This window comes from Eleutherodactylus coqui, chromosome 8 (genome assembly GCF_035609145.1).
Source record: "Eleutherodactylus coqui strain aEleCoq1 chromosome 8, aEleCoq1.hap1, whole genome shotgun sequence".
NCBI classification, from domain to species: Eukaryota; Metazoa; Chordata; class Amphibia; order Anura; family Eleutherodactylidae; genus Eleutherodactylus; species Eleutherodactylus coqui.
In genome coordinates, this window is record NC_089844.1 from 97064118 (window position 1) to 97079053 (window position 14936).

Consider the following 14936-nt stretch of genomic DNA (forward strand, 5'->3'; position numbering starts at 1 on the left):
TTATCACAGTGTCTGTAACGACCTGTACTATAATTTGAGCACACTAATTATCCTGCTCAGCAAAACTGTAAAAAAACAGAGGCAAAATGCTTATTTTATGTATTTTATCTCCAAAAAAGCACAATAAAAGCGATCAAAAAACGCATCTGTACCCAAAAATGGTATAAATAAAAACTACAGCTTGTGACTCAAAAAACAAGCTCTCACAGAGCTTTGTCCATGAAAAAAATTAAAAAGGTATGTGACTTTGAATGCAACTAGCAAAAATAATTATAATTTAAAAAAAGGGGGTTCTATTGTGCAAAAGTGGAAAAACCTAAAGATTTATAATGTTTTTGGTATCGTTGTAATCGTACTGACCCGCAGAGAAAATGTATTGTGTCATTTATGTTGTTTGATGCTGTAAAAAAAAAAAAATTTAAAAAATGGTAGAATTGATGTGTTTTCTTTCCCTGCTGTCAAAAAAATAAATAAATAAAAGTTTTACAATACATTATATGCACCCCAAAATGGTACCAATAAAAACTATGGAAAAATAAAAAAGTTATGGCTTTTGAAAAGTGGAACTGAAAATCTCCAAAAAATCATTGCGTCCTTGAAATAGTGGTTAACAAGCATTATAACAATGGCTTGTTAAACGGTCTGACATTTGCTTTCAGGAGTGCTGCCTTCAATAAAGGCTGGTTTAGACACAACGATTATCATTCAAAAAAATCTTTTGAGCGATAATCATTGTGTGCTTTACAGCTCAAGGTGATCGTTTGAACGTGCGGGAATGTTATACAGCCAAGCGTTTCGAGCGGGGGATGCAGAACACAGCTGGACCGCTCTGTTCTTCATACCCAGCCTGTCTTCACGGAGCAGGATACAGCTGAAACAATAGTATCAGCTGTATCCTGCTGTGAATTCCTGATAGCTGATATTTCAACATGCTTAAAGATTAGGTTGGGTTCTCACAGGGTGGATTCTCGGCGGAAATCTCGCGGTTTGGCCGCAGCGAAAAACCGCGAAATTTCCGCCGGGAGAACTGCCGCTGGAAAACCCGCGGCGGCTTTGAAACGGCCCGGCCGCTCGCTCTTCCGCTGCGGCTGACACTCCCATAGAGGAGAGCGCGGCTGGCAAATCCGCGCTACAGCAACGGCTTCTGCCGGCTTAGCCGCAGCGGATTTGCCGTCCCGTGTGGACGAGATTTCTGAGAAATCTTGTCCACATGGCTGGCTAATTCCAGGATTAGCGGCCGCATGCGTGATGTCAGTGCAGTTAGACACAACGAGTAAGTGGTCAACAAATCAAAACTATTTTTCTGTATCTGGTTTGGAATCAGGTTGATTTAACTAGTTTTGGGGTGCTGAATTCAGTGGAAGAATCAGATTTTTATCTATCACGTCACATTTCTGAGATATATAGCACTGTTACATAGACAATAATACAGTATTGCCGAATAATGTCTGGTTTTAAATACAAATAAAAATAACACTCAGAACTCAATAATGTTTTTCTGGTAATGTATTTGTGAATGAAACTCAAAAAATAGCGATATGCTGAGGTAAGAATGAAGAGAAGGGCTTCATGCAGATTACAACAAACACTAGTCCAGCTGGCATTCAATAAGAAGCCTTATCGGGGAGCGACAAATAAGCTAAACTTTAGTAAAGCAAAATTTGATCCGCTTAGAACTACTATCGGTAACATTAATTGGGACAACATCCTCAAAAATAACGGTATAGACAACAAATGGAAAAGTTTAAAAGAATCCTAATCGCCTCATGTGAGCAGTTCATTCCCTTTAAAAATAAAAGAACTTCAAGTAAAAGGAAACCAATGTGGCTCGACAAGACTGTAAGGGGAAAAAAAGAAAGCGAAAAAAAGAAAGCGTTCAAACTACTAAAGCAAGAAGGCAGCGAAGAAGCGCTAAAATCGTACAGGGAAAAAAACAAAGTATGCAAAGATAGGATCAAAGTTGCTAAGGAGGAGGCTGAAAGACTGATCGCCAAAGAGAGCAAAAACAACCCGAAACTATTTTTTAACTATATTAACAGCAAAAGGATTTGCAGGGAGAGCACTGGCCCTTTAACAAATAATGCAGGAGAAATCATTGAAGATTATGGAGAGAAGGCAAACCTATTAAATAGTTTCTTTTCAAGCATATTCACGAACGAAAAGCAAATGCCACATGAGATGCAGGGGACCAAAATGAACCCCTCACAAAATATCTCATACCTAACACAGGAGAAAGTGCGGAACCGGTTAAAGAAGATTAAAATCGATAAATCGCCAGGCCCAGATGGAATACACCCAAGGGTACTAAGGGAACTAAGTGATGAGATAGCTAGGCCGCTATATCTAATATTTGTGGATACTATCAAGACCGGGGTTGTACCACTGGATTGGCGCATTGCCAACATGGTTGCAATTTGCAAAAAGGGGTCCAAAAGTGAGCCTGGTAACTACAGGCCGGTAAGTCTCACTTCAGTAACTGGAAAAATATTTGAGGGGTTTCTGAGAGACGCCATTGAAGAATACCTCAAGGAGAACAACGGAATAACTCCTCACCAGCATGGATTCATAAAGGGTCGATCATGTCAGACCAATCTGTTCAGCTTCTACGATGAAGTAAGCTCTAAGCTGGACCTGGGAGAGTCTATTGATCTTGTATATCTGGACTTCTCTAAAGCATTTGACACCGTCCCGCATAATAGACTGATATATAAAATGAGACAGCTCTGTCTGGGCGAAAACGTGTGTATCTGGGTAAAGAATTGGCTCAGGGATAGAAAGCAGAGGGTGGTAATAAATGATTCATACTCTGATTGGGCCACCGTCGCTAGCGGGGTGCCACAGGGTTCAGTATTAGGCTCCATTCTGTTTAATATATTTATCAACGACCTGATAGAAGGTCTGCACAGTAAAATATCAATATTAGCAGACAATATAATCAATGCAATGGAGAACAATGCACGGCTACAAACGGACCTAGATAAGCTGGGGACTTGGGCAGAAAAATGGCAAATGAAGTTCAATGTTGATAAATGTAAGGTTATGCACATGGGCAAGAGAACCGGATGTCACCAATATACACTAAATGGGGTACTGCTAGGGAAAAGTGATATGGAAAAAGACCTGGGGGTACTAGTGGATTATAGATTAAACTGGAGTAACCAATGCCAGTCAGCTGCTGCAAAAGCTAATAAAGCTAATAAAGTCTTGGGGTGCATTAAAAGAGGTATAGGAGCGAGGGACGAGAACATTATTCTACCGCTATATAAGGCACTTGTTAGGCCACACATAGAATACTACGTACAGTTCTGGTCACCGGTGCTCAGGAAAGATGTTACAGTGCTTGAGGGGGTTTAAAGAAGGGCAACTAAACTAATACATGGAATGACGGGACTGGAATACCCAGAGAGGCTATCAAAATTGGGATTATTTACCCTGGAAAAAAGACTGCTAAGGGGTGATCAAATAACTATGTATAAATACATGAGTGTACGATACAAGGATCTCTCCCATGATCTGTTTATATCCAGGACTGCGACTCTAACAGGAGGGCATCCGCTACGTCTAGAAGGAAGCAGGTTTCATCGCCAACACAGAAAAGGGTTCTTTACTGTAAGAGCAGTGAGACTGTGGCCTCTCTGCCTGAGGATGTGGTGATGACAAAATCCATAGAGGAGTTTAAAAGGGGACTTGATGTCTTTCTAGAGCGGAAGGATATTACAGGAAATAAATCTTAGGTTAATTGTTAATATGGGTATACAGGCAGGTAGGAACTATTAGGGGTTGATCCAGGCATTAGTCTGATTGCCATTAGGGAGTCGGGAAGGAATTTTCCCCCAAATGAGCTAATTGGTTCTTGCCTCTTGGGATTTTTTGCCTTCCTCTGGATTAACAACATAGGAGGATAAACAGGCTGAACTAGATGGACATTGCTTTTATTCGGCCTTACATACTATCTTACTAAACAGCAGTACAGATACCGTGTTTCCCCGAAAATAAGGCACCCCTTGAAAATAAGGCACCCCCTGAAATTTGCAGAAGTCCCAAATATAAGGCACCCCCCCCCCCCCCGATAGTAAGGCATAGTAAAGTGTGCAGGCAAGTCAAGAGGCCTGTCCCCTGCTGCCATCCCCGTTGTCTCCTACCTCCAGATGTATAGGTAGATCTGCAGACTGTCTGCTGTTATCCTGTCCCTGCTGTGCTGTACAAGTGTGCTGTTGTGAGCTCCCCTTGCTGGCTGGAAAAGTCCATACTGTACGTTCTGTTCCTGCTGTACATGTCTGCTGTGATGAGCTCCCCCTAGTGTCCGGAAGCTGCAATACCATCCCTGCTTACAAGTGGTACAGGAACTTCTGTCTGCAGACAGGTACGTTATTTTACAGCCCTTATTTTTTTATGGCTCTGTGTGAGTCAGGCAACCTGTGTGTGATTCTAAAGGCTGGGTTCTCACAGAGCATATTTCCAGCGGAAATCTCGCAGTTTGGCCACAGCGATAAACAGCGAGATTTCCACCGGGAAAGCGCTGCTTCAAAACCCACGGCACTCAGCCGCTTGCTTTGAAGCGACCTGGCTGCACACTTTTCTGTTTCTGTGGCCGGTGAATCCGCACCACAACACCGGCTTCTCCCAGCTTTGCCGTAACAGATTTGCTGTCCCATGTGGACGAGATTTCTGAGAAATTTCGTCCACAAAGCTGGCCAATTGAGGGATTAGCGGCCACAGATGGATTTGCCGCGGCAAAATAAGACACCCCCTGAAAATAAGACGTAGCGCATATTTCGGAGCAAAAATTAATATAAGACTTGTCTTATTTTCAGGGAAACAGGGTAGGCTCATGTCAGTAACCTTCCTGCTCAACTACATTGTTCTGCCATCCAGTGACCATTTTTTAGAGCTTCATCCACTGTGTATTACTTTCAAATAAAGAGTTTAGCTTAGTCACTGATTTAATTATATATAAATAATTTACCAGAAAATGAGCACAAACACAAAAATCTTTTTTTTTTAAATTGAAAAAAATCTAAATTCCATAAAAACTAGAGATGAGCGAGTGTACTCGGCCACGCCCCTTTTTCGCCCGAGTACCGCGATTTTCGAGTACTTCCATACTCGGGCGAAAAGATTCGGGGGGCGCCGTGGGTGAGTGGGGGGTTGCAGCGGGAAATGGGGGGGAAAGGGAGAGAGAGAGAAGGCTCGCCCCTGTTCCCCGCTGCTACCCCCCGCGCCACCATGCCTCCCCCGGCAGCCCCTAAATCTTTTCACCCAAGTACTGAAGTACTCGAAAATCGCGGTGCTCGATCGAGTAATTACTCGAAACGAGTATGTTCGCTCATCTCTAATAAAAACCTTTCGTGATACATCATTTCTAAAGGTAAATTTGGAATCTACACCCAAAAATCCATAAGAATTGATATATCGCACACCAGATGCAAAAATGCTGTTGAGCAGTGTCATCGCTCAAAAGATGGCTTTGAGCGATTTTTGAGCAAAAATTGTGTCTAAAAGAGCCTTAAGTGTGGCTGTAGAGGATTTGTTCCATCACTTTGCATTGATCCTAGCTGTAACACATAGCAAAGCCTCTCCAGAAGACAACCTCTTTGAGAAGACCATGCCTTATCCAGACCAGATTTCCTGTGATAGATTCAGTTCTCCCACATACTTATCAATTTTGGCCATCTTGTTAGAGAAGACCACCTTGTAGAAAACCACTTTTCAATGCAATTTTGGGAGGTCTTCTCAAAGAAGTTGACTGAATATTTAATCGGTGCACTAATTGGCCTTGCTTGCTGCAGATACATGATCAATGCTAACTATTTTTCATTAGACAATGTGAATCACTTTTGCCACCACTTATTGACAATTATGTTATTCATGTAATCAATATTTGTTAATGCTAGAATCAAACACTAAACAATAAGTAAATACAGTATTGTGTTCCTCCTTATAAAACCTGATGAATAAGGACTTACACAGAGACATAACTGGAGAGCTCACCTCTTTGACAAACCACTGACAAAATGCTGGAGCAATCCATTCACGAGCATGAATACCACAATCCATCCAGATAATTTTTTTAGAGCTGTTGGAAGGCTTGCTGATCTATCAAGGGAGTCAAATACAATATATTAACCATTTTGTGAGCTAGGTCCAGCGGTGCCTCCTCATCCTAGCCAAAACTCTACCTTTATAGACTTGTGATTTCTAGAGAAAATGTTTTATTTTATAACCTAAAATTTTTTTTAATTCAAATATATATGTATTTGTCCAAAAAGATTGAGCTCTAAAGCAAATCTGTCACCTACTTCTCGCCCTATAATCTAAGTTTATGGGCTGAAAGTAGGTGACCTATGGAGTACGGTGATGTACATTTTTTTTTTTTAAAACTTGTTTTTATTGAATCAGGACAAACTTTGACATTTCAGATGCATTTGCTGTTTTGACTTCACAAATAAAAATGTCGTCCTACTTCACTTTTACATAACATTTTTATATAACTGGGAAAGTTGGGGGGGGTATGAGGGGTCAGGGAGTCGAAACGAAAGGAAGGGAAGGAAAGACACTCAAAAACAAAACAAAAAACCAAAAAAAAAAAAAAAAAAAAAGGGGGGGGGTCGGTCTGGCAAGAAGGGACGGGGGGGGGGGCTGGGGGGGAGAAAACATTTGCGTTAAACCAAACTTTTGACCCAATTGGTATTTATACACTTAGTCTTTTGAACTTCGTGCTGGAGATCTTCGAAAGGTATGGAGACCCCGCGCGGCCACGGCACGACCAGTGATTCACCCTATATTGGTGTGTCCCCCACTGCCGCCTGCTCCTGGAACCAATAGGTGTGGTGAAAGCAATTTTTTAGTTTTTCTTTTACTCTCTGTGGCATTAATTGGATGAAACTTCCCCATGTTTCGAAGAAAGTTTGTACCATTTTCTCCTTAAATAATGAAGTTTCCGCCCAGTCCATTTGAAATAAGAATGTGAGTTTTTCCAGGAACAGTCTGAATGGGGGGCCTGTTGGTTGCACCCAGGTCTGCAGGATGGCTTTTAGGCCTGCTGCTGCTATAAAATGTAGTAACTTTCTTACTCCCCTTGCACAATGATATGTCTTGGGGTCTAGATATCCAAACATTGCCCACGCTGGTTCTTGTGGGCAGAAGTTTGTCAGGTGTGTTGTAGTGTATTCGCGTATTCGGGACCAGAAGTTTTTTATCAGTGGGCATGTCCACAGGCTGTGGTATAGATTAGTGTTTGGTTCCTGGCATTTGAAACAGTTTGGGGTGTCGTAGATTCCCATGTAAAATCCCTTAATTGGGGTGAGGTATGATCTATGGGCTATCTGTAGTCTCATCTCCAGAAACCTGGCTGATGGCAGGCATTTGTGGGCTGATACTAAGGATTCCTTAATTAATGTAGGTGTGAGGTCTGGGTTGTCCAGAGACCATTTCCCAACCCCTGGATCAATGTCCCCTTCTTCCCTCATGTTCCTTATTGCTCTGTATATTTTTGATATCATTCCCCGTGCTCCCGTTTTCTTGGAGATCCAAGTGTCTCCTGCCTGTGTGGTGATGTACATTTTATACTTCCCTCCCTTGTTGCTCCCCGCTTTCAGCACTGGAAGCTGCTGCTTAATGCATTTAGTGGCGCTGCAAAGTAGTTCTCCCATAAATTTAGAAGGGGTGGACACCAGGGGAACGAGGGGGAAGATAAGTATAAAACTTAAATTCCAAGATTCAGAGGCGGGTAACAGACTTTCAGCCCATAAGCTTAGCTCTTAGGGCTAAAAGTAGGTGACAGATTCCCTTTATAATGCTAAAATAGAACTAGTAAGTTTTGTAATTCTGTAAACTTTTGCACCAAAAATTTGCACACGCAATACACATAAAATAGAACCTCTTGATTTCAATGGGTTTGCTCACATGAGCATATTTGGCAAGTTCAATCCTATCCTGCAAAAATTAGCAGCATGCTCTATTTTCCTGTACATTTTGCAGGTAAAGAGAACATTTTGAACTCCTAAAAACTAATGGTCATTTCAATGGCTGAGAGCATTGGTGTGTGTTTTTTTGAATGTGCAGTTTTACATGATTTGTGCATACAAAAAGTACAGCGAAATACGATCATGCATATACAAATATGCAATGACCATTCCACAAAGACTTGCTGCAAAAACATGTGGAAATACACTTATGTGAATCTGGCCTAACTGGTGCAACCCTGCAAGTGGCTTGTAGATAGAGCAGGCTGTGGCAGGGAGTAGCCTCCTAGAGACCCACAGCGTCACTGTAGAAAGAACAAAAGTCACTTTGGGCACAACTCAACTTTAGTGAACCTCTTGGAGCATTTCAGCTTCCAGACCCCCCAATCAAGGACCGTTCAGAAATCTGTTGTGTCACTGGTTGGAAAAAAATTAGTTTTGTTAAACTGCAAAAGTTGTGTGTCATTCCACAGGAAAGCCCCCTTCCCCCCTTACCATTGAGAAAGTACAGGCTCATAAAATGGAAGAATCTGTCTCAAAATGGCCGCTAGATACAAAATGGAGCATTATAAGATGTAAATAAGCTTGTGTGTAGTGAAACAATTATTCAAGCAGAAATAGCTTTAGAGCAGGAGATTCGGTGCAATGTGTAATGATGTGTCTCTCTGTTCTTTTTCATGAGAACCAAGTCTGGACACAGCTGTTCTCAGAAAAAGTCCTCCCACACCTTCAGAAAGACTTGGACAAGGGAACTGACTGTGCTGCAACCACCTGAATAACAAAGTGAATACAAGGGAGGACCAGGGAGGACGAGATAACGCTGAAGAGAAACAGACGCTTGAGAACATAACAGATATATTCTCACTGCGCAGATTGTTTTAACAAAGCACAATTCTTGATGTTTTTTCTAACCCAATAAGATTAACCCCATGACTAATGACGTATTCCTTTCCTGTATTAGAACTATACCAAAGTGAATAAACTTTCAGTGTACGCGCCTTAAGCAGAGTGGGCTGTATACTTGCCGCGGCTCATCTCTACGTACCTGTGAGAGCCAATTACTATAAATCATATAGTTTTTGGCCTCTCTGATGCATCAATACCCCTTTTGTTCCCCGTATACGTAAATGTAGAGACCCCAGGCTATATGCCTATGATACAACAGAGCGATTTGTCCCCTTGTGGATCTGTCTCAGCAGAAACAGGGGTGACCACTCTAGTTTCCCAGCCATTAGAATAGAATAGCATGTGTGTTGTAGATCCCTTCTGTGTCTATTAGGTCTTCGCGTTTAGTTAGTTAGGATTAGTTGTCGGGGAAGGGATTAGCCCTTGGACAGCTGACCAACAATGATAGGTAGGGCATAGATCATAAGCTAGAGATAGGGAAAGCAAACCTTACCCCACCCTGTAGAAGTTATAAAAGTATCGTTTATTTTGAGACAGTTTCTAGGGGGAATTGAGAAAGTACAGGCTCATAAAATGGAAGAATCTGTCTCAAAATGGCCGCTAGATACAAAATGGAGCATTATAAGATGTAAATAAGCTTGTGTGTAGTGAAACAATTATTCAAGCAGAAATAGCTTTAGAGCAGGAGATTTGGTGCAATGTGTAATGATGTGTCTCTCTGTTCTTTTTCATGAGAACCAAGTCTGGACACAGCTGTTATCAGAAAAAGTCCTCCCACACCTTCAGAAAGACTTGGACAAGGGAACTGACTGTGCTGCAACCACCTGAATAACAAAGTGAATACAAGGGAGGACCAGGGAGGACGAGATAACGCTGAAGAGAAACAGACGCTTGAGAACATAACAGATATATTCTCACTGCGCTGATTGTTTTAACAAAGCACAATTCTTGATGTTTTTTCTAACCCAATAAGATTAACCCCATGACTAATGACATATTCCTTTCCTGTATTAGAACTATACCAAAGTGAATAAACTTTCAGTGTACGCGCCTTAAGCAGAGTGGGCTGTATACTTGCCGCGGCTCATCTCTACGTACCTGTGAGAGCCAATTACTATAAATCATATAGTTTTTGGCCTCTCTGATGCATCCAAGTACGAACTAATTTGGAACCCAAGGCTTGAAAGGTTAATGTGACCGGTCATGTGTAACGGTCCTTAACACCCCCTTTACAGGTGTATAGGCACAGGGTCATCAAAGGTAATCATCACAGACAATACTGTAGATAGAGCCTATAATAAAAAAGATCTGTATACATCCATTCTGTAGTTGTACCTAAATGAGCCGTAAAAGCAAAAGATGTTAGAAAGTTAGAATTTAGACTATGAAGACCAACCTTCAAATACTTCATAGAATTGGACTCGTAGGTTGAGCCCAGATTGTGCTGTGTTACCAGGTCACTGTGCTTCTCTGCCATCAGATTCATCCATTCATAAATCTGGAAGTAATGAAGCAGTTCAGCAGGTCAGTTATCACAGTAAATTGTTTTTACATAGGAGAAATATGTATTTTCTTACTGACTTTAAACAATGTTTTTGGGTTATCTTGCATATTTCAGTGGCTCGTATTTATCAAATTTGATGCAACATGTGCTATATAAATTGTGCGTAAATAGTGATACATTAAATGGATTAGTTTAATCTAGAAATGTGTTCAAAAATTCATTAGGTTGTCACAGAGAGATGTCCTAAAACTTGACTTCTATTTTTTCTAGATTAAAAATATATCCAAGTTCTCTCTCTAAGAGTCCTACTAAGCCCTCTGTGATATGTTTGCTTTGCTTACACGTCCATTTCCATGATGGCAGACTGTATTGCTTGGTCTAGCCATTCTGTTGTAAGTCCCCTATATGTCCGAATACCCTCCTGATTTTGAGCAGGTGGGTATATTTTTACCACGGCATATGAAGCCTGCCCCATAACGTATAGAGCTATGCTACTGTTGGTGTTCCAATGTCGATACGAACATTGGGGTACAAAAATCATAATACTAGTAATTCTGTCCCAAGTATATATGTTTTAAGTACTGTCTTTCTTTCGCCATCCTGCTCAGATATATTTTTAATCCAACCATGGCGGGGAATTCCCTGCATCCCCGTGAATTCAGGCTGTTTTCACATGAAAACACCTTGCATCCATGGACCTTTCACATGGATGGTGAGGGTGGTATCGGGCTATGATTTAAGGCCCCATATCGTGCTTGCCCATATGAAACTAGCCTAAAAGTGCTACTAAGCCCTCTGTGATTATATATATTTTTTCAATAATATGTGAGGAATCAAAATAGAAAGACAAATGTGAACAGTGGCAGTCAGTAAAATCCTATATTGAACAGGTATAAAAGGGAATTCTACTTTTCAAATTGTCTATGTAATTTAAATTCATCCATGGGGAGAAGGGGGGGTGGGTCCCATCTAGTGAGAGTGCCACCAATTCTTGAACATTGACATCCTGGTATTGTGTGTATGAATGCATATGCATTGGGAATGGGAAGCTGGAACATTTGATGCGGTGATGTTAGATAGATCTGTTAATCAGGGTTTTGGTCCTGCAATTGAAGCCTTTTTCCAACATGGGTGTGGAGGCACCCATATAGAATGAAAACAGTTTGCCTTAAAGCTGCGGGGGAAGGAAGAAACCGTTTAGCCTTGTCACCAAAATGACAGCCATTTTGAATGCCGCCATCTTGTATTCAACTCTATTTTTTCCAATGGAGAGGTAGGTGTGTTATATATCAAAATGGCATAGAATATTCCGAGAAAATCAATGGTGTGCTTCATTTTAACATGACTTTGTTATCATGTTAATCCAGCGATTTTTCTTCATTATAGACAATGTGAATTATGGCGTTATCTCAAACAGAACTTGTTCAGATCATCTTCAGTCTGTAATTTTTAAGGATGCCATTTATACAAAGACAAAATTTGCTATGTGGAGGCATGGCTAACTCCACATTCTTGAGACAGAAGAAAAGTGCTGCATTGTGAGATCTTGCTGAATGAAGCCAGAAAAGAGGTTGCCGATGCTACATCAGCAATGGTTTTTGGTTGTTTAGATTTTGGTTTATTAGCAACAAGTGTTTCTTGGAACTTAAAAAAAAGAAGTTTGGCGACTGCCCTGAGGGTAATGGGAGGTCAGGTTTGGTGGCATTGATTGACATTTGTTGTCATAATAAGTATTTTTCATCCATCAGACATAAGTCTAATCGCAACACCATTATACATATTGCCTCTAATGAACAAAAATCACTGTGTTAACATGAGAACAAATAAAGTTATGTTAAAATGAAGCACAGCATTGGAAAAATTAGAGCTAAATCCAAGATGGCAGCATTTCAAATGGTCATCACTTTGGTGGCATGGTTTAACGGGTTTCCCCCTTACCTCTCAGCTTGTGTGCAAATGTCGATCATAGTCTGCCAAACAATTTTCATAATATATGGGTATTTACACACTTTTGAGACATCATGTGGATGAATGGATGGATGGAGATAGACAGATAGATAGATACAGAGGTAGAGAGAAATATGATGTATATTAATATTCTGATAGAGATGGTTTCTTCTTTGAACATGACAAAGTGGTTCTTGCTCTGGGATATCTAATAAGCTACTGGTATAAATATTTAGTAAATGTTTATCTTACGTCTTCCATTGGATGATATGTTGTATAGTCATAATCTGATATGGTTCGCCGCCTTCTCCGTCTTGTTGCCTCTTCGTTGGCTATTAGCTGAGATAAGTTATCTACCAGAATTCTATAAAGAAAAAGCAAAGGCACTTAATATATGCCTGATTACTTCATATAATTACAATCTATTAAAACTTACAATTAGGATTTCTATATACTGTTGATTCAATCATGAAATTGGCATCTCTTCAAGGGCTGACACACCCAAAACATATGCATCACATATCAACTTATGAAGTCTATTAAAACTGTAAATGATCATTTTTCAATAAACTAAAGTGCAAATTATATCTGAGACATACTTTGGATTTGTAAATTGAAGATGAGTTAGGATATCCTTCAAGCATGTGCCAACACTAACATAGTCATAGCAGTGTTCACCACACCATTATTTTCTAATATGCTAACCCTATCAGAGTTTCTAGCGTTACCATCCATCTGCAAATCCCTAGAATGTTAGGCCATGAAAGGCGACAACAAGGATCATGTAAGATTTGGCTGGTAAAGAGATGACCACTCCATATAGCAAAAAAATGTAGTGTGCACCAGTATAACTATAATATGATGGGATATGGTCAAAATCATCAGAAAAACGTGTGTGATTACTCTACATTTATTCCACATAGCTAAAATGCTGTGTACCATAAAGGAGGTAATGGAGTTTGTGTTACACGTCTGCCATGTAGGGTCACAGTTATCTGAACTTGCGATTGACTCAATATAATGAGCAAATCTGACTTAAGTTTTCAAAGACTGGAAAAGGGACAACTTCTGCATTGCACTATGGCAAGTTTTTCAACGTTATGTCATGCTTCTAAAGCTGCCCAATCCACTTGATTCCCCTTTAATGTTACCACACACTTTCACAGTGCCATCCTTGTATGGCACACAGTAATACGGTAGTGTCTCCACACAGTGACAATGCCCCCTCACAGTAGTGATGTTCCCTTAGTACCTTTTCACACAATAAGTCTACCATTTTAGTTCCCCAAAACATAAAGTAAATATGCACCCATGGTACCCCCCTTCCGGTAACGATGATCACTTATTGCCCCACACATAGTAAAGTCGTACCATTTGTACTACACAATCTGTATGTCCTCTGCACATCAATAGTGCCCCTAACCATGTCTCTTAGTGCATTTCACACAGTCTAATGCTCCCTTAAAGGAGTTGTCCGGCCACACAGGGTAAAATTTTTTATAATGCTGCTGCTTTCCTTTCAGTAAGGATAGTAACAGACAGCATACAGGGGCTCAAACCGGCAGGCAGATCAGCTGCAATGTCAGTTTCTTACCTTAGATTCTGATCTTCACTGCAGCTTTCAAAGATGGCGCCTCTCTGCGCTCTCCCTCTTCTGTGTGCACGCTCCCGATGGTAGTAAGAGACATGAAAAGGCAGGATTTCATGGCCTCCCTCAGCTCACGTCCTAGCCCCGCCCACGACACGCCCACCTCTATTGAACTGCTCTACAGTCTCTCCCCGCCCAGGCCCCGCCCCCTGCTGCATACTATAATCAGAGGGGGTGTGGCCAGGGGAGACTGCGTTATACACTCATGTCAGGATAAAATCCCAGCATGAGTGTATACACAGTGTATAGTGAATGGAGAGGGGCTGGGGAGAGCCAAGAGAGAACTCTCCTGCAGCCCCCCACTGCAAGGCTACCTACTGCCCCCCCACCCTGCTAAAGTGAAACAAAACATTTCCCCACACACACATGCCCTCATAGTGCCCCTCCCACAGCGACCCCCCCCTCACAATGACCCCCCCCCCACAGTGCACTCTCCCACAGTCCCCCCCTAATGATCCCCCACAGTGCCACAAACAGTGCCCTCTACAGTACCCCCTACACATGCCCCCCAGTGTCACCCCTACAGTGCCCTCCAAAGTAGCCCCCCTCATTCCCCCCAACCACAGCATTCTCCACAGTCCCCCCTCAACAGTGCCCCCCCAGTATCCCCCCCCCACAGTGCCCTCCGCAGTACCCCCCCCTACACATGCCACCCCCCCCAGAGTCCCCCCCACTGCACTCCAAAGTAGCCCCCCTCCACATGCCCCCCATCCACAGCGTCCCTATACAGTGCCCCCCCTGTGACCTCCCCCACAGAGTCCCCCTTTACAGTGCCCACACACAAGTACACTAACAGCACCCCCCCTCCCCCCTCCCCCCGGGACTTCTGACAGCCGGGTCTCCTGGACATTGCACACACATCACTGCCGCTCGCTCGCTCCCCCCCCCCCCGGACTGCTGACAGCCACTTGCACACACACATCCATCCATCCATCCTCCCCCCTCCCTCCCCCCCCCCCCACGAGAG

At 42.1% G+C, this 14936-nt stretch overlaps 1 protein-coding gene across 2 annotated transcripts in view; it reads right to left on the reverse strand.

Annotated features, from left to right (window-relative positions):
* Window positions 1-14936, reverse strand: part of CPO (carboxypeptidase O) — a 189539-nt gene that overhangs the window by 24938 nt on the left and 149665 nt on the right. For both annotated transcript variants that reach the window (XM_066576096.1, XM_066576095.1), the window contains 3 exons: window positions 12574-12685; window positions 10267-10368; window positions 5992-6096 (listed from right to left, as the gene is read on the reverse strand). In XM_066576096.1, the coding sequence (XP_066432193.1) occupies window positions 5992-6096; window positions 10267-10368; window positions 12574-12685 (319 nt within the window). The remainder of the gene's footprint in view (window positions 1-5991; window positions 6097-10266; window positions 10369-12573; window positions 12686-14936) is intronic.